The sequence below is a fragment of the Amblyomma americanum genome, chromosome 4, assembly GCF_052857255.1.
Source record: "Amblyomma americanum isolate KBUSLIRL-KWMA chromosome 4, ASM5285725v1, whole genome shotgun sequence".
In the NCBI taxonomy this organism is placed as follows: Eukaryota; Metazoa; Arthropoda; class Arachnida; order Ixodida; family Ixodidae; genus Amblyomma; species Amblyomma americanum.
The window spans coordinates 209528333-209549928 of NC_135500.1; the positions used below are offsets into that span (position 1 = coordinate 209528333).

Consider the following 21596-nt stretch of genomic DNA (forward strand, 5'->3'; position numbering starts at 1 on the left):
CTTTTCAGCACATTAGACAAGCTTGGGAGGATGGAGGACTTAAGTTCCTCCCGCCTTCGTGAGGTTAGGGTCCGTGGGCATGCAAGAGGAGGCGCGCTGCACGGCTCAGCAGCAGACCCCTTGGGCTGTATGCTTTTGACAAAGACTGCACGTGTCGGTGAATACTCCTCCCTGGATACTTGCCTGATGTCAGTAGCCGCCAGACACAACAGTACCTGTTTCTTTGGAGCGTGCTCCATGTTTGAACACGAAGAAAAGCGACCATGGCGAATCGTTTTTTTTTCTTTTCTTTCCGCCGCCTAATCAGGCACGGCACCGCACACACAAGCACGCACACTGTACAGGTTCGCCATGGAAGGAGCAGTCGTCAGTCAGGCAGCGCGGCGACGGAAACGGGCGGCGGCCGCGGCTCGCGGAGGAAGAAGAGCGCCAGGCCGAAGCAGCAGAGCGAGGCCGACTTCAGCGCCAAGATGAGGAAGTACACGTTGCGGTTGAGCAGTCGGTTGTCGTAGATGGCGCAGGCGCCCTGCGACGAACCGCACGGCTCCTCCCACAGCACACAGCTGGCGTCGATCGTGTGGCCGAACGCCGCGCCCGCCGGGATCAGCCCTGCGATTCAGGCGACATCAACAGTGCATGCCCACACTCAGCTGGGTCCAGTTTTGACGGAAGTGGCCATGAGCAAAACACCCATCTGTGACTAAAGACGCGGTGGCGCTGCTGTCGCCAGGCGGGGGTAGGAGCAACAGATGGGGTACGGTTCATAGGAATGAATTTCACCATGCACGTATGAACGACTTAAGGACTTTAAGAGATAAGGCGCTACAAAACACACGAGACGAGACAGGACGACGCTAGCCCAGCAACAAACGTTACTGAAGCATACACCTATGAAGAAGGCTGTTAGCAAGTGAGCAGTAAAGAAGAGCACGAAAAAGTGTGCAACACCATTTCGAAGCTGATATATTTTTTAAACGTCAGGATCAACGCAGAGTTCGTCTTTTCTTCTGTGTCTTGTTTTTTGAGGACTGGTTGTAAATATATAAGTCTGTCAACTTTCCCAGTCTGCTGGTTGGTTTGGTTTATGGGGGTTTAACGTCCCAAAGCGAATCAGGCTATGAGAGACGCCGTAGAGAAGGGCTCCGGAAATTTCGACCACCAGGGGTTCTTTAACGTGCACTGACATCGCACAGTACACTAGAATTTCGCCTCCATCGAAATTCGACCGCCGCAGCCGGGATCGAACCCGCGTCTTTCGGGCCGGTAGGCGAGCGCCATAACCACTCAGCCACCGCGGCGGCTCCCAGTCTGCTGTTATACGATAAATGTGTGCCATAATGCCGAGCATAACCCCCTATACGATGTCGTTCAATCAGCTGGTTTTCTCAGTCGCAGAAGCTTCTCGTGGAGTCCGACACGCCGCTCGTGCCACATTTGCAAATATAGTCGTTCAAACTAGAATGCTCAGAAAATTCAACGTGCAACGGCATAAGCGAGTCCACACACTGCGGATCCACCAGTACTCCAGCCGCATCCGGTGTTTCAGTGAGACACGTATGCTTGTAAACCTGGTGTCTGTCTATAGGGCGGCAGCATTTTGTTCGTACTCACCGAATGCCCGCACGATTGTCCACTGAATTCCGAGGCCGACTGACTTGTGTTGCTCAGGGATGCACCTGGAAGGAAAGGGCAGAGAGGAATTAATCCATATCAAATGAAACCAAGTTCATTTTGCCGACATGGGTTAAGGGAAGCATACATACTGCACAGAACGGACACGTGCTGCATATACAATGTAGGGCAGACAGGCACTAAGAGGGACACAGGAAACTTGTGCCTCGATTCATGCGCCTCGATTCATAATCCTGGGATGTACAACGTACCGTGTGACTTTCACGTGTGCTGTAAGTCTTGCGAGCTGCCAAGGCTTCGGACGATTAAATCTGTACACCAAAAACTTGTATGCTGTTTGGTGGGAAAAGACGTGCAAGATAATGCCGAAAAAGGCGTTGCACGCTGTCTCATGCAATTTATACATGGGTTTATGGTTTATGGGGGTTTGACGCCCCAAAGCGACTCAGGCTATGAGGGAGGCCGTAGTGAAGGGCTCCGGAAATTTCGACCACCTGGGGTTTTTTAAGGTGCACTGACATCGCACAGTACACGGGCCTCTAGAATTCGCCTCCATCGAAATTCGGCCGCTGCGGCCGGGATCGAACCCGCATCTTTCGGGTCAGCAGCCGAGTGCCATAACCACTGAGTCACCGCGGCGGCCTAATTCATACATATATAATTTATACATAGGAACGGCACCACTGAGAATAGTGGAATGCAGCGAGAACTGCTAAACATATGTTCGCATATGAGTTTATAACAAGGTCAATCAAAGAACAGAAAGCATGCACACTACGGGAGCTTGTCTGTCTGCTAACTAACCTATACTTGCGCAACCCTCATTACTCCGTGTCGTCATGATGTGCAACAAATCAATGCCTGGCGCCCAATTATAAATCAGCTTTACGTACAAAGACGCGTCAACAGCTTTACTCACCCGGGCCCAAGCTTCTATTTTTCTTTCTTTTACATTCGCCAACACAAGTAAAAAGTTCATTCATTGGTTAGTTATACCGGCAAAAAACGCACAATAAAGCAGGTGCTAAAGGCGAAGCTTGACAGAGGCTCTTGCCCTATCGAGCAGTAACGGCAGACAGGGTGCAATTGCACACAAAACTAATAAGCATATACAATGCATCCTGTACAGAGAGCAAACGTTGAAACTGAACAGAAAAGAAAATTGTGTAAACATTGTCAAGCATAAAAAGTACATCTATTAAACGTAGCATACACTCGAACAGAAAGTTAAATGATTGTATCCTAACAAAGCAACATAAGGGGAACCTATAAAGTTAAGTATTTTTTATGTCACTGTCCAGTGATTTCTTTGAAATGCGTGCCCTGAAATCAATCGTGTTTGGTAGGTTATTAAAAAGTTATTTAACGTACGAGCTACCTGAGCGTGGCTGCCACGGCGGGCGTGCTGAGGAAGAAGGTGGCGAACACGATGGCCGCTAGGATGGGTATGAAGACGTTGACGAGGCCGCACGGATTGGGGCACTTGTTCCGCACCGCCTCGATCTCGACCATGGTGCCCGGCACGGTGCCGAACGGGCTGACGGAGGAGGATCCCGCTGCTGCTGTTGCGCCACTGCCTCCGGCTGTGTGGTTCACGCACAGGCACTGCGAGTACGCCTGCGCACACGCCGACAGCGGGCTCGCGTAACTGCTCGTCCTTGCTCCACAGTCCTGCTCACTATGACTTGCAACACGCAGGGTGTGCTCGGAGGTTCCTTCACGAAGAGAGGGGGGCACGTTAGAGGGTAAAAGCTATCTATTCAGCGGCCAACTGAACGAGCACAGCTGTTTGCAGTGTTTGTTTATTTATTTACAGTACCCATAAGGGCCCTCGTGAGGGTAAGGGCCGTGTGAGGGTATGGATTACGGTGGATTATGGATCACGGTGGATAACGATGGTTAAATACAACAGCAATTTAAGGTCGCTGCTGGAGCCTTGCAGGCCATACAGAGCGCATTTAATGTCCATCGTAACTGGCCATCCCCAATCTTATTGACTTTCATGACTGACCGAAGCTTATGCGACTGCCAGTCACGCATGGCTTTATAGAAGAAAAGGCTTGAAAGTTGTAGCCCCTGGAAGCTGGCTGCGCGTTCGCAATTCACAGTGAAGCGTTCGCATAGCTAGCTAATATATCACAGCAATGAAAAAATCTTTGCCTTTGGTTTGTCGTACAACGTGTTTTTGCTCTCGCGGGTCGCTTTCCAACATGTTTCACAGCTGTGTACTATCGCCGACTGTTTCATCCGTCAGGGCTGTGCAAGTGTAAATCTCAAGGAACAAAAAAGAAATCCACACTCTGTCAAAAATTCATTACGTGCCGCGTGATCTGGACTGAGTACCAGTGACTCAATCACGTTACCTTAGGTTTTCTTAATTTTTTTACTGGCGCCCTGCAGAGCTTCTGTATCCTGCTCGGATGCATGAAACCACGACTGTATAGCACACAGGGTGCCAGGATACGAGACTTACGCTCCTCCCAAGCGTGTACCTTCGTGCCTTGGGAAAAAAGTATTGAGTGGCACGCACCCTGCTGTCGGCGGTGGCGTACTCGCGCAGGCACCCGGCGAAACAGGGCGAGTAGTAGGTGTACCCGTCGCGGCCGCATATGGGATTGAAGCGCGTCGTGGTGCAGCCGCAGCGGCTGTTGCACGCCTCGGTCAGCGACACGTTCACGCTAGACACGCTGGTGCTGCGAAGGGAAGCGCAGTTGGCTTAACATTCAATCTATACCGAACCAAGTCCAGCTTTCTCGGGAAAAAAATTTGAAAATTGTAGAGTTGTAAGACACTGTTATCGAAATATTGAAGTTAATTGCCCATTATTCTGATATTTGAAGTGTTTCCAGCGATCGCATCGACGATTTAAGACTGTAATAGAAACCCGATAGGAAACGCCTTTGACGATAAAAAAAACGTGAATAGAAAAAAAATACACGACTGCTGTGGGGTGATCTGTGGACATATTGATTGTTAGTCAAATCTTCCGTTAAATGAAAAAATCGCGTTCATAAACGGTTTCTCACTCAAAAATGCTTCTGTCCAGAATTGCTGGGTATGAGGTACGTGTATGTCGAGGCAACGCGGAGAGCTGAGAGGCAAACCATATTGGAGGACTCCGGATTACCCTTACAAAAAAAATTGCAGTCTTTCTGCAGAAATCTTGTAGACCTTGATTCACCAAGGACGCAGAATATGTGAAGACTGGTGACAGACTTTCTGTCACCCTCTGTCACCTCCCAGCGGTCAATTGGGACACTCTTTCTGCAGAAAGTCTGCTGAGCCTGTGTAGTTTAACCTTAATTAGTGTTCTACTGATCAAACAAGTTTTGGTAGATGCAAGCAGGCATGGTTTGTAACTAGCATCTGGCGTGAGACTGAGTGCAGAATAACCGTTATATATGACTTGCTTCCACACTGAATTGACCGATAGTGCAACTGCTGCATTTAATGCAGATTACATAGCCACTACCTTATTTCAATTAATATTAATTGCTGTCGGTTGCAGGCACTCTCAGACTGTGTATCCAGCGGGAAAGTTTAAAAAGGCAAAACTAAGGATAAAATGTGTCTTGGTTCAGTATACATGCATGCATACATACTTAAACACATTAGTCTGCAGAACATCTAGACCTAGTCTGCAGAAAATCTGCAGACTAGGTCTACATGAAGGTGTCTGGTGGGTGACTCATAGGTGACTGAAAGGTCAAACCGATTTAATCGTAATTATAAAATGTGTCATGGTTCAAAATATATAAATGTATATATATATACCTACGCATACACACTAGGCGCGCATATTAAAGACTAGTCTACTTGAAATCCGCTCGGCGTCTACAGACATTCTGCAGACTAAGTCTACAGGAAGGTCGAATCTACAGGTAGGTGACAGGGGTGACTCGTGGGTGACTCATGTATGACTGAAAGGTCAAACCCATTTTTGTAAGGGTAACCTTCGTCGCCTAGGCGTCCATTACGATCGGCTGTACAGATGCTGTGATTCACCTCTTTAGCAGTTGGTTTCGTTTATCGGCTTAATACTCAGCTCTCAGCAAAATACTTGTCACTTCCTAGAGCTTTCACTTCTGTGAATAAGGCTCCCCTATCGTTGGAAGACTTGCTTATTTTAATTCTCCTGTGTGGCGGAAAGATTTTATGCTCGCTGTTAGGTCGAACAATATATGGCATGCAAAATACAATTTTTTTTGCTCTTCGACGTACCGGCTTTTTCTCGTATAGTCTTCCAAGCGGGGCTACAGGCAACACAGAGAAGGCGTAACATAACACATCTGCTCGCTTAACTACGCAAGAGTTCTTAAGGGAATTCGGGTAAGAGCGTTCACCATTTCAGCTTCGCCTCTGCAAATGAAAATCGTTCCTTTGAGCTAGATCAAGGATATTCTGAGAAACGCACAAAGTCTTCACACCGCGCAGAGCCAAGATTTTCAAGTGCGTTGTGTATCAGCTTTCAAAGGACCGTTGTACAAGAAATGAATCGTGCTCTTGGCACGCAGTTAGCCATCCTACAGCACCTGTCGCATATACAGAGGCGGTGAAAGATTTTAAAGCTGACAGCAGTAAGCGGATATCGAAGCAAGCACTGAACTAAGGCATGGCCCCGCAGAGTGTCTCGGTGCTTACAGGCTGGTGTCGTACTGGACGTTCCGGTAGGGTATGTTGCCACAGTGGAACAGCAGAACCGTGACCAGCGTGATGGGCGCGAGCAGCACGAGCGCGCACATGCGCACGATTCCCCTGGCGCCCAGCTCGTAGCGAGAGATGACTACGCCGCCCAGCATGACGCCCACCATGGCTGTCGGTATGGTCACCGAGCCTGCAACAGGAATGTTGTACGATGTATTATAGGGTGTACTTAGAGGATGCGCCCGCAGCCTGTACACAGGAACACACAGCTCTTGTGAGTAAGCCACATCAAGCATTTTTATGAAAGGCTAGCAATTACACAAAACTGACAGATATGTTCATTCTGAATTCAGTTAGTTTCGCTTATATAAAATTGGGCTCGCAGCAGCTCATTTCAATTCATTATTGCCGATCTCCCGTCAGGGGCCAGTCAACCGATGAGACAATGGTCGCGAACCAGTTTTACATGCGAGGACTTTGTGGATACAGCCATAGTTTTTCACTTCGCCACTTCGAAGACTATGGGTCAAAAATGTTTGAAATATTTGTTGCCTAGATTCGCGGTACATGCGCCCTACAACACACGTGCTAAAATAATGGCTGCCTGTGATGACATTTTGAATTAGTGGCCGGGTGCGCACTAATTCATTGTTACTCAAGAGAGGTGCCATCGATGACAGAAACAGAAAAAAATCGAGCGAATGTCAGCAAATCATCTGATTAGGTTGCAAAAACGTTGCTGGTTGCGAAGAACCGCTACGAAAAGGCTAGACTGCGTAAATGCAGTATGAGCATGTCTTGTAGTCGTAAGCGTATACGTACGCACCCATAATCATTGACGCTGTCGACGCTGTCATGCTAAACTGCGCCTGCAGCATCTTCACCAGGAATGAAGACAGGCCGCTTGCGACCATCACTGCGAAAAGATTAATAACAAGCTGATCGATAACGGATTAATAAACTAGAAATTCACTTATTAGAACGCTATATATATTAAGTGTTCTGCGAGTACAAGTGGTCGTTCACGGAACACTAAGAATGACCAAGAGAATTTGACCATTGTTTAAAAGTATGACGCCACAGATGTCATAGCAATCAGTCTGCATGTTATTCAAACATTCAAAGGAATAAGCATACAAACTATGTACGAATTGCATGTTGTGTGTTCAATATACTTAGCTTCCACTCTGAGGTTCTCTTCAGAAGATATTGCGTCTCTACAACGGAATGACCATGTTGTGAACGGTTATGCACACGGGTTATGCTTCTTTTCTTCGCTGACTACAAATTACACTGTACAACTCATTATTTTCGCCACTTTTTGTAAAGTTACATATACAGAGAAGCGCACAAGAACTCTGTCTGTCAAGCTCGCATATCTTTTTCAACCTTGTGCCAGCATTGCTCATGTTAACGCTTTTAAAGTCATATCGAATACAAAAATGTCCAGTACGCGTGAGCACAGCCGAAGCCAATCGGTATGTTGTCAGCAGGTGGTCAGACACCCCATTTGAAAAAATTAAGACTTGCGCCCTCTCATCAGCTATGATAAAAGGAGGCTATCGTTAGCGGACATGGCATCTATGCGCCTAGATGACATTTAGCGCATCTTGGAGAATTTCGTCCGGATTTTAGCCCAGGTAGCAGCCCAGACTTTTCTGAGAAATACGAGTTAATTGTGTTCAACGTGTTCACAGATTAAGATCCTTAGCTTTATATATATATATATATATATATATATATATATATATATATATATATATATATATATATATATATATATATATATATATATATATATATATATATATATATATATATATATATATATATATATATATATATATATATATATATATATATATATATATATATATATATATATATATATATATATATATATATATAGGATGAAATTGGTTTTCTTCAGGAAAAAAAAAACAGAAGTTGCTGCTGGGATGAGCGGCTTACGATAGCGCTCCGCGGAACCTGTGACGCTGTATACTTACGCTCTGCAGACCCAGCGAAGCAAACCAGCACGAATGGCTTTATGCCGAGCAGGGACATCACTGTGGTCCGCATGTTTTCTTCGTGCTGATCTGCAGGCTTCGCTTGTTCTTCAAGCTTCTTTTCCGCCATGACGATCGCTCGGTCTGCAAGCAAGCTTTTTTTTTCAGCACAGAGGAGCTCCAACCGACGGACTAAGCGATATAATACTTAAGCAATCAATATTATTGATTTATGAAGTTCAGCGAATGCTTGGCTCATTAAAACTGATTAATTCGGCATTGTTTGTTTTACATTTTGTAAAGGCCTACAGTAGAAGTTCTTAATGTGCATTTTCGTTCCAACCCTCTAATCGCTGCGTTGTTAACACAAGGCTCTCGACATACCAAAAGCATTGTTACCCATTTAAAGAAATAGCGCGGCTTGTGCGCTGTACCTGTGGGACTCGGAAAGACTGCGCAGTTTTTTAACGAAAATGTTCATTGTAAGGCTCATTGTATACTCAATACCGTCAAAACCAAAAGAAAGCATTCGCCCAAATGTTGCAGAAGTTCATGCACTGTATTCTGCACTGTTTCTTGCTGTGTCAATCTGTCAGGTAAATGGGGCCGTGGACCTCGTCAAGCCGCTTGTGTGGCTTTTAGTCTACGGCCCTCAGCATGAATTATGTGATGCTGAAATAAGAATTTGAATTTGACTCCCCGGTATTTGTAGCCTCACCTGGCAGTTCTGCTGGCAAAAAGCTAACAGGTAAGGCGACTGCAAAACATAGCAGCCCGGCGTAGAGAAAGCACAACCACCAGGCTCCCACCCATGCGGTACTGTCACGGGTCAGGCCCAGCCTGCGTGATTAAAAAAAAAAAACAGCCCATGATGCCGGTTGTCTGAAGTGACGGCCACCTTTCTCAAGTATTTGCTCACAGTGCTGGATTGACGCCTTGGTCGACGTAGTATTTCAAGAAGTGTCCGTTGACGACAAATCCTGTGGCCGGTCCAACGATGGCACTTGCTTGAAAAGCGGCTGAAACAACGGCGTGCAGGTCGTCACTACGGAAACAGCACTTGGCGGGCAAGCATTAATTCAGCGATTCTCAACTTATACTGCGTCCAAAAATGGCCAATTTCAACACTATGTTTCGAGTCCAACATGAAATGTGGGTGCCTTCGCTTTTTGGAGATTTATGAACGCCTAATACAGCCTTACTGCTCAATTACCTGTTATTTGTCTTGTTTAAAAGTTATAAGATGCTCGAATGTGATCATTCCTGTCAGTTTTTACATAGGTTGGTTCTATCCGACAGTGGCGTTGAGATCACTCAAATCATGTTTAGCCTTTTTTTGAAGTCGATTGCAAGTGTCATATCTTCACCTCGTTATAAAGAGAATCTCTAGCAAGCACACTGCCACTCTTTTATTTTATTCTTTAAATATTGCACACAAATTCAGCGCTGAATTTATATTATATTTATTCGCGTCTGCACTACCTGTTCTCAGCAGTCGCTTGACGATTCAGCATGAGACGCTGCCCAGACATTGAAACGAGCCAGGTCAATGACACGAAGGAACTGAACATGAGCAAAAATATCGGTACAGCCTCGTAGGAATTAAGCCAGCTTTGACTATACTAGCCTGCGCACGCGCACAGAGCAGCGTCAAGCGAATGCACTCCAGGGCGCTCGGCTACTGATGCGGAGTTACTGGGTTCGACCACGGCGGCTGCGTTTTTATGGAGGCAAAACGCTAAGGCGCCCGTGTGCTGTGCGATGTCAGTGCACGTTAAAGATCCCCAGGTGGTCGAAATTATTCCGGAGCCCTCCACTACGGCACCTCTTTCTTCCTTTATTCTTTCACTCCCTGCTTTATCCCTTCCCTTACGGCGCGGTTCAGGTGTCCGCCGATATATGAGACAGATACTGCGCCATTTCCTTCCCCAAAAACCTATTATTATTATTATTATTATTATTATTATTATTATTATTATTATTATTATTATTATTATTATTATTATTATTATTATTATTATTATTATTATTATTATTATTAGAATGCACTCCAGCACGTACCGATGTACTTGGCGGACACGGCCCTGGGGAAGTTTTCGTCCAGGTAGGCGATGCCCAGCGTGAAATAGGGCGACGTGCCGATGCCGTTGATGAAATTGCCCACCCAGAAGAACCACTTGTAGTTGCGCAGGTCTCCGGCACCGGGTTCGCACGCCGGGCCGCTCTCGTTGCTAACTGCGGCAGCCAGCTCGCAGGTGTCGGGCCTGGGCTGGCTGAATGAGTATTGCGGCCCCACGAAGTACGGCAGCGCCATCGTCAACGAGCCGACGCCCATGATGCACGTGCCGAACGCCATCAACAGGGGTTTGTTCTTGTCCTTGCCGTAGTACGTCACTGGCAGAAGGACCTGCACCGACACGCCGATAGTTGTTCGGGAGGCGGAAGCTGATGCGCATACGTGGGTCTTGCGCATTTTTCATGCTATCGACAAGGACAAGCCATAAGATTTGAAGACGTTGGGACTGCGGAGAACCAAGGCAGATATCAAGCATTTTGCTAAGGTCAATCGAATCATGCTATAGCTACGACGCGAGGTAGTTAATTAGCAAGTGCGAGGATATCAAAAGACTCACAGAGCGGTTACGACTGTGTGACGCGATGTTCAGCGATAGCTGTTTAGTTTTTAAGGCGAAAGCCTTTAATGGCTCATACTCCCGGTCGAGATCCTGTCCGTCCGTTACATCACCAACAGGAAGTCACGACAACGGAAGTGACGTCATGCCCACACTTTGATCTTGGCCGATTTGTACCAAAATTGATGTCCAGCCTAATTCGACTACGGCGAACACCATGGTGACCCCCAAATTTGGCCCGGGTCACCCCCGAAATTTTACCTTGGCCAATTTGCACCAAAATCGATGTCCACTCCAATTCGACTACGGCGATCACCATGGTGACCCCCAAATTTGGCCCGGGTCACCCCCAAGTTGGCCCACCCACCCGCGAAATTTGACCTTGGCCAATTTGCACCAAATCGATGTCCAGCCTAATTTCTATGGCGAACACCATGGTGACCCCCAAATTTGGCCCGGGTAGCCCTGAAATTTGGCCTACCCGCCCCCAAAATCAGCAAAAGAAGCAGTCAACCAGTCAACGTATCTCGGTCAAATAAACAAAGAATTCACAAACAAGTGCGTATACTCTTCATTCTCAAAACAGAGGCAGTCAAAGTGGCGCGGTAAAGGCTTTCGCCTCGCGCACTTTAGATCGCCAAACTGCCCCCTAAATTTTTGGGGTTATATTTCTGCCGCACTGGTGCAGTGGTGAAGTGCACCCCTGCACTGGCATGTGGCTGTTCCAAACAGAACCACCCGTAGGCTTATGCGACTCAGGTTGACTGTGACATAAGGTCACGTGACATTAACGTACCCACCGGTTACGCCGACGGCGATGGCTAAGATAAAGCCAGGGATGGTCGCCTAACAGCTATCGCTGTCTGTAAAACCGTGGCGGTCGATTAATGCCGTGGTTTCCTCGACGTCAGCAACTGTTGGCCGCCAGTAGCGGATACCGCGTAAGTAAAAGGGGATGTATGAAACTTGTAGCTTAGAGAAAACTGGAGAGTCCCGGAAGATTCTGGGAAAAAGTGCCGATTTGACATGGCTGACTCTTCCTGGCTGCAAAATCTTGCCTATAAAATGCTTCCTGAGCTCCCACCGCCACGGCCATAGAAAACCAACGGGGTGTACCGAACATTCGAAATTCACGCGGCGATTCTGAGCGTTCAGCGCCACGCGTCAAGTAGTGGCAGCCCTGCAAACTAGAAGTATTTGTCCAGATTTTCTGGGCTTGCGAAAGCGCGACAACCGTGTTGAACAGAATCATGAGAGGTTGGTACGAGCGAGCTGACTTCGGTTTCGCCGCCTTCAGTGCGTGTCACGTCTATCGCAGTGAGCAGAGTTTAAATTGAAAGCGCCCAGAGATGAGGCCCGGTTCTGCAAATGACGACCTATTGTCAGTTTGACGCAGGTATCGGTAGGGCCCACTGTAAAATCAGTGGGCTCTATAACATGATCCAGAGAGTCTGATGTCACCTGAAAAGGCAGTATCTTGTTTACATCCGTAACTTTGACAAGTTAACAGTGGTTAGCTCTACAAGGCCTTACGATTCTTATTCTCGAAACGTCATGTGGGTGCTCTCGGGCGCGACGTAGCTGCTCGTTTTCGCAAGTTACGCGTTTGGTCAGTGCACAAGTATGCTCCACGTTGCACAATACTTTGCGCATTCACTGCTGTGATTAGTTTCTTTAGTGGACCAATTTTGCTTGTGTTTCGCGACCTCAGTTTAGGCCCGCGATGTGGGCTGTGATACTTGGCATCACACGACTTTCGTAGTCGGAGACTAGCGGCACCTGGTGCGGTGGCCCTACAGTCCACCCATTTCCAACACCCCCGTCACGCCTCCCTCCCTTCCCCCCCCCTTTCCTGAGCTGCACATGCGCGCCCTCTAAGGGCTGCTTCCGGCGTAGTCCGAACACCAGTCCCCGCACACCCCTAGTGACGTCTCCGTGTTGCAAGTAAATGACGTATTGTGTACGCTAGATAAAATCCAAGAGCTTAAGCACGCGTATACGGGACATGTTTCACCTAAGATTTTAAACAATTCTTATAAATAGGCTTTTTGAGTTAGAAATGCGCTTTTTTTTATCGGCACAGCTATTTTCATGAGTTACGTGCACTGGAGAGGTTGCTTTGCCTGCAAGCTTCTCAAAAGCGCATGTATTTTTGACGCGATGTAGCCAAACTTTCTTAGGCCACAGCGCCGACGGTAACAGCGTTTTAGAAATTCTAAGAACTGATATGGATATTACTCACGATGGACAACACGCCTCTCAATAATTACGAAACCTAACCGTAATAGTTAAAAAGTTAACCATTCAATATTAGTTAGCCAGCCTGCTAGTTAGCTCGTCTTAGCTGTATTCTGATGTACTACGCGGCTGGCAATGCTATGCCGAAAAATGCGCTCTTCTAACCGAAAAAGCCTATTTTAAAAAACTGTGTAAAGTCTTGGATGAAGCACCCTGGATAATCCACTCAATTAAGCTGCATGCACATTGCGTCCAGCCAGTCGCTTTCCGAGCGCGCGTGTACCATGAGCGAGGCGACGCTGTAGACGCTGCCGATGAGCCCGGTCTCTACGCTGCGCAGTTGGTAGCGTTTCTCGAGAGTGGCCAGGTTCGAGTTGACGCAGCCGTTGGTGATGAGGCCCTGCAGGAAGGCGCAGCTGCAAAAGAAGGCGACCACGCAGCCCGGCCTCCGCAAGGCCCTCAGGAGGCGGCCACACTTCGGCATCGGCTCGGCGGACGACACCAGCGCCGGGGGCTGCGTCAACGTCGCCGCCACCGCCTCCTCCGACGGCGACAGAAGAGGCACGTCCTTGGACACCTGCGGTCAGTCCGGCCGAAAGGAATGACACGAGACCCGACCCCTGTTAGTCCTCGCACTGTATACGCTGCTATCGTTCTCACTCGACTGACCTCATAGGTATAGGTCAATCAACTAGGTCAATTAACTTACGTGTAATTCGTCAATGGCCGGAGAATTCAGCTGCTGTCATGGCTGAGCTTCCGTGTCGGCAGCTACCACGACTAGTCAGCGTTAACGTGCTGGCAAAATTGCTCAGTGTTCTAGCGTCGCGCCGAATAACCAAAACGAAAGTGCGAATCCCTAGCCAGGACTACTGTAATACACCGATTCCTTTTATTTTATTATATTCCACTCCTGTCATCAGCTGTACTCAATGATTTGTCCTGATAAGATTAGCGTGGCTAGGGTTGAAGAGAAATCAAGGATAGTCTCTCTTGTACAGACAGCGCTGTCAGCGCTGACCACACTATCAACTGAAAGAATCGGATTTCAGTTGTACACCATCACTACTTTCTCAGCGCTTCCTGCCATACGAATCTCCAGGCACTGTTTATACCGAATTAAGCCACGCATAGCCCAACAGATCAGTAAGATTTAAAATAAAGGAAAAAAAAAACTAGTGGTCAGAAAGGCGGAGAGGTCGGTAGGTAGAAACGTGTCCCTAGCCTGCTACCCCATTGAGCTATGGTGTTTTACTTGAATATTGCTAGACATAATCCTCAGGGCTACAGTCTCCGAGAGCCGCCCACTGATTTAATTCTGCAGGCATGGGACCGGCAGGCATTATTACATTAGGCTCTAAACTTCCCTGTAACATCAAATATTCGGCATTTGGGTGTGTTTTTTTTTTCATTTGTATAACATCAATGTATGCCTACAATTTATTTCGCTCATTTTCTGCAAAATTTTATCTCCTTGCTTTCCAAGACAAGTAGTTTTTCACTCCAGAGGATGAGATAACGGTGCTCATGGTCCATTTGTGAGGAGAAAAAATTATTGTCCGATAAATATTTCATTTGCAGAAAAATTGCACCTAACCTTTTATAGCAGTCTATTGTGGCGCGATATTTACGCCTTAGTTAACCGTTCGCAAAGCCCGAGATTGCATTTTGCAGTCACATGTTGTACACGGCAAAAACCATATAGCACTGACACACAATATACAGACTACGAAAGCGAAGAAATGCAGTCACTGACCAAGTCCAAGAATGCGCAAACGCCGTCGCGGATCCCATATGGGTTCACTGTTAGCCATAAAACGGACTCCTACACTATCCACATACCACACAACAAGTCACGCAGACGGACAGACTAAAACATGCATGCCACCTGTATGCAACTATCTTCCATCACGATACTTGACGTGATGAAATTTTGTCAAGCTCCTGACTGCGTAATACAGGCTACTGGGTTAGCCTAAACGCGACTGCATATGCTGACGTAGCGAACAAGCAAACAGGCTCGCATGGATCAGGAACACTCGGGGCTCCAACCAATGGTTTACGCCATGGTCTCATCGGCGTTCTCGTACCTTCACCGCAGAAAAGGGAGTGAATACTCTGTAGTTCTGCCCTGCGTTTTGTCAAGCCGTGGTAGTTCGACCACTTGGTCAGAGTAGACAGCGAAACTGAACCTTAAGAAACTAGAACCCCAATCAAGGACGTTCGAAGCCCGCTTAGGTACTGATATTCATCCACGCGTCCGTTGTCACAACGTGTGGTGTCCATGTAGCAGGGCTCCTGTAACACACCCGTAGAAGTCTTATATAGAGTAGTGAGGACGGGAGTTATTCTCCCCTTTAAGAAATTTGAAACGCTGTCGATGTATATATACACAACAAGACACACACCATGACCCAGAACGGAACCCCACTTCGGATCTAATCTTAACAAAGACTGTAACCCCCTTGGGATCTAATCTTGACAAAGGCTGTACATCATTCCCCTTGCGGTTTAACGAATCCAGTGCCCCACTATCAGCTAGCAGGCCTTACCTGAGGCCCTTAACACTACACAGGGCCACGCTAGGCGCACCAATATACTCACAAGCGCCACCAGTCAGGCTCAAAACTCTCATCACCTCTAAAGCTTCCCCATTGTCATTCATATCGTATTAATATTTTGTATCGCATTGTATTTTCCCTCATGCAATGCCGCTATTACGGGCATTTGAGGTGTACAACAAATAAATAAATAAATATACTTAGAAGCCCACGCAGAAGGTATGGCAGCTTAGAGCTGCATTGTCGAACAATAGCGGACCCTTTTGAGAAGCGCCAGTTCCTGGAAGGTCTTAAGCACCATGCCACGGCCGCTCTATACAAAGGCAGGACGTGTCAGCATGAGCTACCTGCGTGGGCGCGGGGGTGGGGCTTGAAGCGACATCCGCGCCCCCAGTTTCTTTCTCCGGCTGCTGGTGCTTCTGCTCTCCACGCTGGTGGTGGCGGTGGTGACGGCGCGAGCGGCTCAGCGAGCGCCTCCTCGTGTCGGTCTTCTCCTCGGAGTCAGGCCTCGGTTTCTTGAGCAGATCGTCCGCAGCCGCAGGGGGAGTCTGACTGCCGTCGCCGGTGGCCGAAGCCGCCTTCGGGTCCCTCCACAGGGCCATCTGACATCGAAGCAAAAATTAGCTGCGGTTTAAACTTTGGTTAACCCTTGTGAGAAGCGAAAGCTTCCTTTGCATGGCACACTGCCGGATTGTCTGTAAAGCGTCGATGAAATGACCGATGGGGCAGTTGCCACCGGCCATGGTGGGCAGATTTTGATGACGTCAGGAGGTCACATGACCTGCCACGCGACACCACGTGAGACCTGTCACGTGACTGCACTGACGCTGCCCCCTGAAAACCTAGCGTAGTGAAGCTTTCGCTTCAAAAAACTAGTGTCGTTAAGGCGACCAGCGAAAGAATCGCCGCTTGTCAGCGTCCGCTACTCCTAGCCCTAACTATCGGCGTTCTCTTTCCAGATGTACGCTGCAACTCGAGTCGAAGCTTGCGCGGAACTCGCCATAAAACATCTTTCTGAACTCCGCCGTCGGCGCCAAGCTGGCTGCAAGAGGCTATCGGCGCGATTCCCACACATGCTTCAACATGGAAAAGTGGAAAATCTGTGTGCTGGTATATAATTGGGTGCAACTAGAGAAACATCGCCGCGCTAGATTTTCACTAAATTAACGAGGAGCCTACTGCGTGCCACGTACTGCATCAGTTCATGGCTGCTCTTTTCGAGAGTTGTCATCCCAACAGGTTTGATTCTAGTCTTTGCAGGAAAGCTTGTAGAATGTATCGGGTGCTTCAAAATCTGTGGGCGAGGAGAGTCTCGCAGTGCCAGGGGAGGTACCAGAGCTGCGAAACACGGGCCAGCAGCAAAAGCTGTGGTCTAGTAATCTTTGGAAAATGACGGCACTGGGCATTTAATCAACTACTGCCACGTCAAGCATTAACGGGCGACCGCAGTATTAGATGCGCCGCTTTTACGGTTATAGCTGTCGTTCCGGCCAAATAAGACCAAGATTTTTCTTTCTGCTGTAACGATCACTTCATCGTCATCATCACTACGCCCACTGCAGGCAGGACAAAGGCCTCTCTCATATCTCTCTAGTTTGCCCTGTCCTGTGAAGGACCATTTGCTCTCAAATAAAAATGGCAGTGCAGCATTTAGAAGCCAAGGGGCCAAGTAACTGTGATATTTTAAAGCCCGCCTTTCTTAAAAAGTAAACCGCATTAGAGCGATTTAATCCTTGTATAGGTATAGTTCAAGATTACTGGTTGCCTCCAAATCGCATGAGACAGCGTGATCGTGGTTATGGTTGGCTAGCAGCAGATAAATCTACCACTTCAATTCAGCGCCAGCAGGTTGTGAAACAATGCAGTTTCCCATCACGCTTCTACATTTAGTGTTCAGCACCGACGTGTCGCACAAAACGCAAGGGAGAAATATTCCACTGACGACGGCTTACGTGAGAGCAGCGAGGAGGGCCATTCGCGTAAACAAGACGAGCAGGGAGCTGGTTGCGATCTTTGCCGTGCCTAAATACACAGCGTGAGTCGTCTAAAACAAGTTATGCAGTGCCTACAGACGTCCTTTCTCTTCGGCCTACAGTATAAGTCCACGCAGTGATGAGCCTATCACGGTCGCTAGATTCCGCCATTTGAGCCCACAGACGCTATTGCATCTCGCCACCTTCAAGCTAGCTCGCAGAGACGAGACGACCTTCCAGGTTTCAAGGCGTCGCGCTTCGGCCGAATCCCAACCCGCCGTGGTCAGGCCTACCGCGACCATGACAAGTCGGGTCTCACTGCGCACGACCGAATCTTGCCAGGTGCATCGTTCCTGGCGGGCACGCGAGGATTTCGAGGAACAGCTCGCCTTCGAGGCGCACTTACCATGTTCGGCTGAAGCAGGACGCGAAAGAGGACAGCTTGAAGACTGCGGCGGACGAACGAGGCTGCTTCTGGTTCCGAAGCTCGTGGCACTCGGTGGCCTGCACGAGCGGCATCCCCTGCGTGACCTTCGCGATGGTGCTGATGCTCGCACATTTTCTTCGACAGTCGCTCTCTCTCCGACATGGCTCCTGGCGCTTCCGCACATGGCCTTGTTAGGCACAGTCGAGGTGCGACGTCCGCAGAGTTTTAGAGGGAAGGTCACCCATCGTGAACGTCGACATAGCAAGATATATACCGTACACAAGCCACTTGAACGCTCGCCGTACGGCGGACACCTCGCATGCAGTTTTTGCGCGGCCAGTGGCGTCGCATCACGGGGTCGTCGTACTTGTACGGGGTGCACAGGCAATTTTCGCGCACATGTTTCAAGCACTGGAAAAAATAGCGCAGCGGGGGGCCTTTTTTCCTGCTCAGTGACAGAGCCAAACTCCCACACATGCTGTAACAAGTGCGTGTGCGCGCCTTCTGTGGCGCAGCTGTCATCTGACACATTCTCGTATAGCGATGCGAGAAATAATAAAAAAAGTGGCGGAGGAGAAGGGGGGGGGGGCGATAGAGGGGTCGGCAATACGGAGGGATGACAGGGAAAAAAATATTTATTTTACCGCTTCCATAAAGGCAGCTGTCATTGCTCTCAACTTCTCAGCTCTCTCATGGCGTAGGTAAATCATCTGAAGAATGTAGGGCTTTGAAAACGAGCACCTGTATCCGGAGCCTATTAACGAGGGGAGACTAGGCTGCGAAAACCGGCAGGCACAGTGAGCCCAAAGCTAATAGAATAGTGGTAAGAAGCTATGCTCAAAAGGATGGGTGTCTGTTTGGTCAGATGGCACAGCTGACACGGATATTGTGGCGGTATTTTGACAGTCACAAGAGAGTTATAGAGCACAATAATAATAATAATAATTGGTTTTTGGGGAAAGGAAATGGCGCAGTATCTGTCTCATATATCGTTGGACACCCGAACCGCGCCGTAAGGGAAGGGATAAAGGAGGGAGTGAAAGAAGAAAGGGAGAAGGAGGTGCCGTAGTGGAGGGCTCCGGAATAATTTCGACCACCTGGGGATCTTTAACGTGCACTGACATCGCACAGCGTTTTTCCTCCATAAAAACGCAGCCGCCGCGGTCGGGTTCGAACCCGGGAACTCCGGATCAGTAGTCGAGCGCCCTAACCACTGAGCCACCGCGGCGGGGCGTTATAGCACAGCGCGATCCGCTACCGTGACCAGCTTGCGGTAGGCTCCTCTGCGCGTGCGCAGAAGGCGCCCTGACGCGCCCTAATGGCGCCAGATGGCGCCACGTGCCCGCCAGCTGCGTGCGCGCCTGCTGCGTCGGGACCAATCATCCCTTACGCAGTGGTGCGCCGAGGAAGTGGGTCACGGCAGTTGATCGCGGATCGCGCTATGCTATGACTCTAGAATCTCGTTCACTTCAAAGCCTCTGCCACTTCTCGGTTCACAACAATTTTTCCCATTTCACACTTTTTGTGCATCACATATCGGTCTTGCATTGCTTTCACACTGCAACTTTCCACATTGTATTTGTGGCACCCCCGGTAAATGGCGCATGTACCCACGCGGGGAGGGATGGGCGGCACTTTATTTATGACACACTTTATATATACGCATTGTGGTCACAACGCGCAGATCTCCCGAGTAACTGTAACGACCAGTGAACTCGGTCACTGTCGGTCAGGTTACATCGAATCGGAGTGGATACGACAAAAATGAAGCATCCAATCATTATCATCATAGTGAGCCAAAGATCGAGAAGGACGTTCTTAAGGGAGAAACAAGCAAACAACATTGTGGAACAAAGCGAAGGAAAATGCAAGCGCCAAAAGAAGGAAAAAAAGATGGCAAAACAAAAATGAAAAGAACCAAACGATGGAAAACAGCAGCCGTGAGGAACACAGGGACACACGGGAGCTGAAGTTGCTGCGAACGAAACTGGTCTCACAGAGGCGTTGACCAAGAGAAAGAGGTCAGTTAAAGAAATAATGGAACAGTGGCAGGTATTCTAGGCACTGCAGCAGTGGGCAAAAAGGAGAACGATGAAGAAGACCGCATAAAATAACTATGACGACTGGAAAAAGTGAGTTGCTGCCGGTTTGCTCCAAAATTTGCAGCAATTCTACTAAGGATTCGTTAGTTGATGCTCTGTTACCAATTATTTAAGTTTATTACCGCTAAGAAGCAGTTTTTTACATTGATCCTTCACGGGCAGTGGCGGCAGTCTCTCAAGCCGACTAGCAACAACGACGACAGCATGCCTGCGAGCATAGAGTTTCGTACTATTAACAACTCTGTTCCTGCGACATCTGCAGAGAACAGTACTGCTCTATGCAAAATACGGTCTCTTACTGATAGAAATCAGTCAGTGCGCAAAAGTTGTAGCGGCGCGCCTTGAGGATGAAAACTCTGAGACGAAGTCATTGGTCATGCCCGGTTTGGGATGCCGCGATATTTTTGAAGCTAAAAGTGGCAGTATCCCGCAACGGGCCTGATTGTATACAAGTCCAAGTTTGTCCTGCGTTTACACGGAGTAGTTAAGACTGCCATAGAAAACGAATTTGGTGCGTTTTTGACAATAAATAGCGTGCGATTTCTTGTTGCATATAGCTTACATGTGCTTGTCGAGTTTGAGACAAGCTTGCGACACGGATTCGAACCGACGACATATGCGCCTTCAATTGCATGCCTTCCCAGACTCTCTACTTCTTTTCTTAAAGGGAAGCTGAAACGGTTTTCAAATTGCATGAAACGCTGTGGTTGGGAAGAAGGCACTTTAAAAATCATGTGTGTAAATTTTTTCTCGATTCTGTTCGCAAAATGAGCCGCAATCGCTTGCTAAAAACCCGCCGCCGACACGCCCTCTTCGTTTCCAGAAGCGCCGAATGGGGGGACGGAACTGGCGGAAGTGACGCCATTCACGGGTAGTCTGCCGGCCGTCCTGCTTTGCTTGCTGCTTTTCGGCCCGCGCTTTGGTGAACGATGGATCCATAATTTGCAAAACGCAGTTCTCAAGCCAGCTCAAGTAACGCGCAACGCAGCAACGCAGTCGGTGCTGGCCGGAGATCCCGTAGATGACGTCACGACGATCCCAGCCATTCGCGGCGTTCGCTCGGCGCCCCGAGACGCTGGTGCCCGTTTTATTCCAAAAAACAGCTTTTTGCGTTTTTTCCCGCCCTTTTTGAATGCGATATTCTTTATCAGCGGACTAAAAACTATAAAATGCTGCATGGAACTAAATTTTTTCGAAAAGTGCTTCAGCTTCCCTTTAAGGTTCGGTTGAGGTGTACACCTATATGTCATAGCTACTGCGCCATTTCCTTTCCTCAAAAACCAATTTGCAGGCCAAATGATGCAACCTTTCGTCATACAATGTTCCGGTTGGTGTCATACGCGTGTGTGTGTGTGTGCAGGTGGTGTGTTTATGGGT

The 21596-nt window shown here is 48.3% G+C and overlaps 1 protein-coding gene across 1 annotated transcript; it reads right to left on the reverse strand.

Annotated features, from left to right (window-relative positions):
• Positions 1-58: 58 nt before the first annotated feature.
• Positions 59-18300, reverse strand: LOC144127548 (solute carrier organic anion transporter family member 4A1-like). Its single transcript, XM_077660542.1, has 13 exons — positions 18097-18300; positions 16065-16319; positions 13440-13733; positions 10347-10692; positions 9205-9304; positions 9004-9125; positions 8286-8429; positions 7103-7192; positions 6274-6466; positions 4163-4325; positions 3011-3249; positions 1612-1676; positions 59-609 (listed from the first exon to the last, which is right to left on the reverse strand). The coding sequence occupies exons 1-13, from the start codon at positions 18277-18279 to the stop codon at positions 368-370; spliced, it is 2436 nt and encodes an 811-aa protein (XP_077516668.1). The 5' UTR covers positions 18280-18300; the 3' UTR covers positions 59-367.
• Between the last annotated feature and the right edge of the window lie 3296 nt (positions 18301-21596).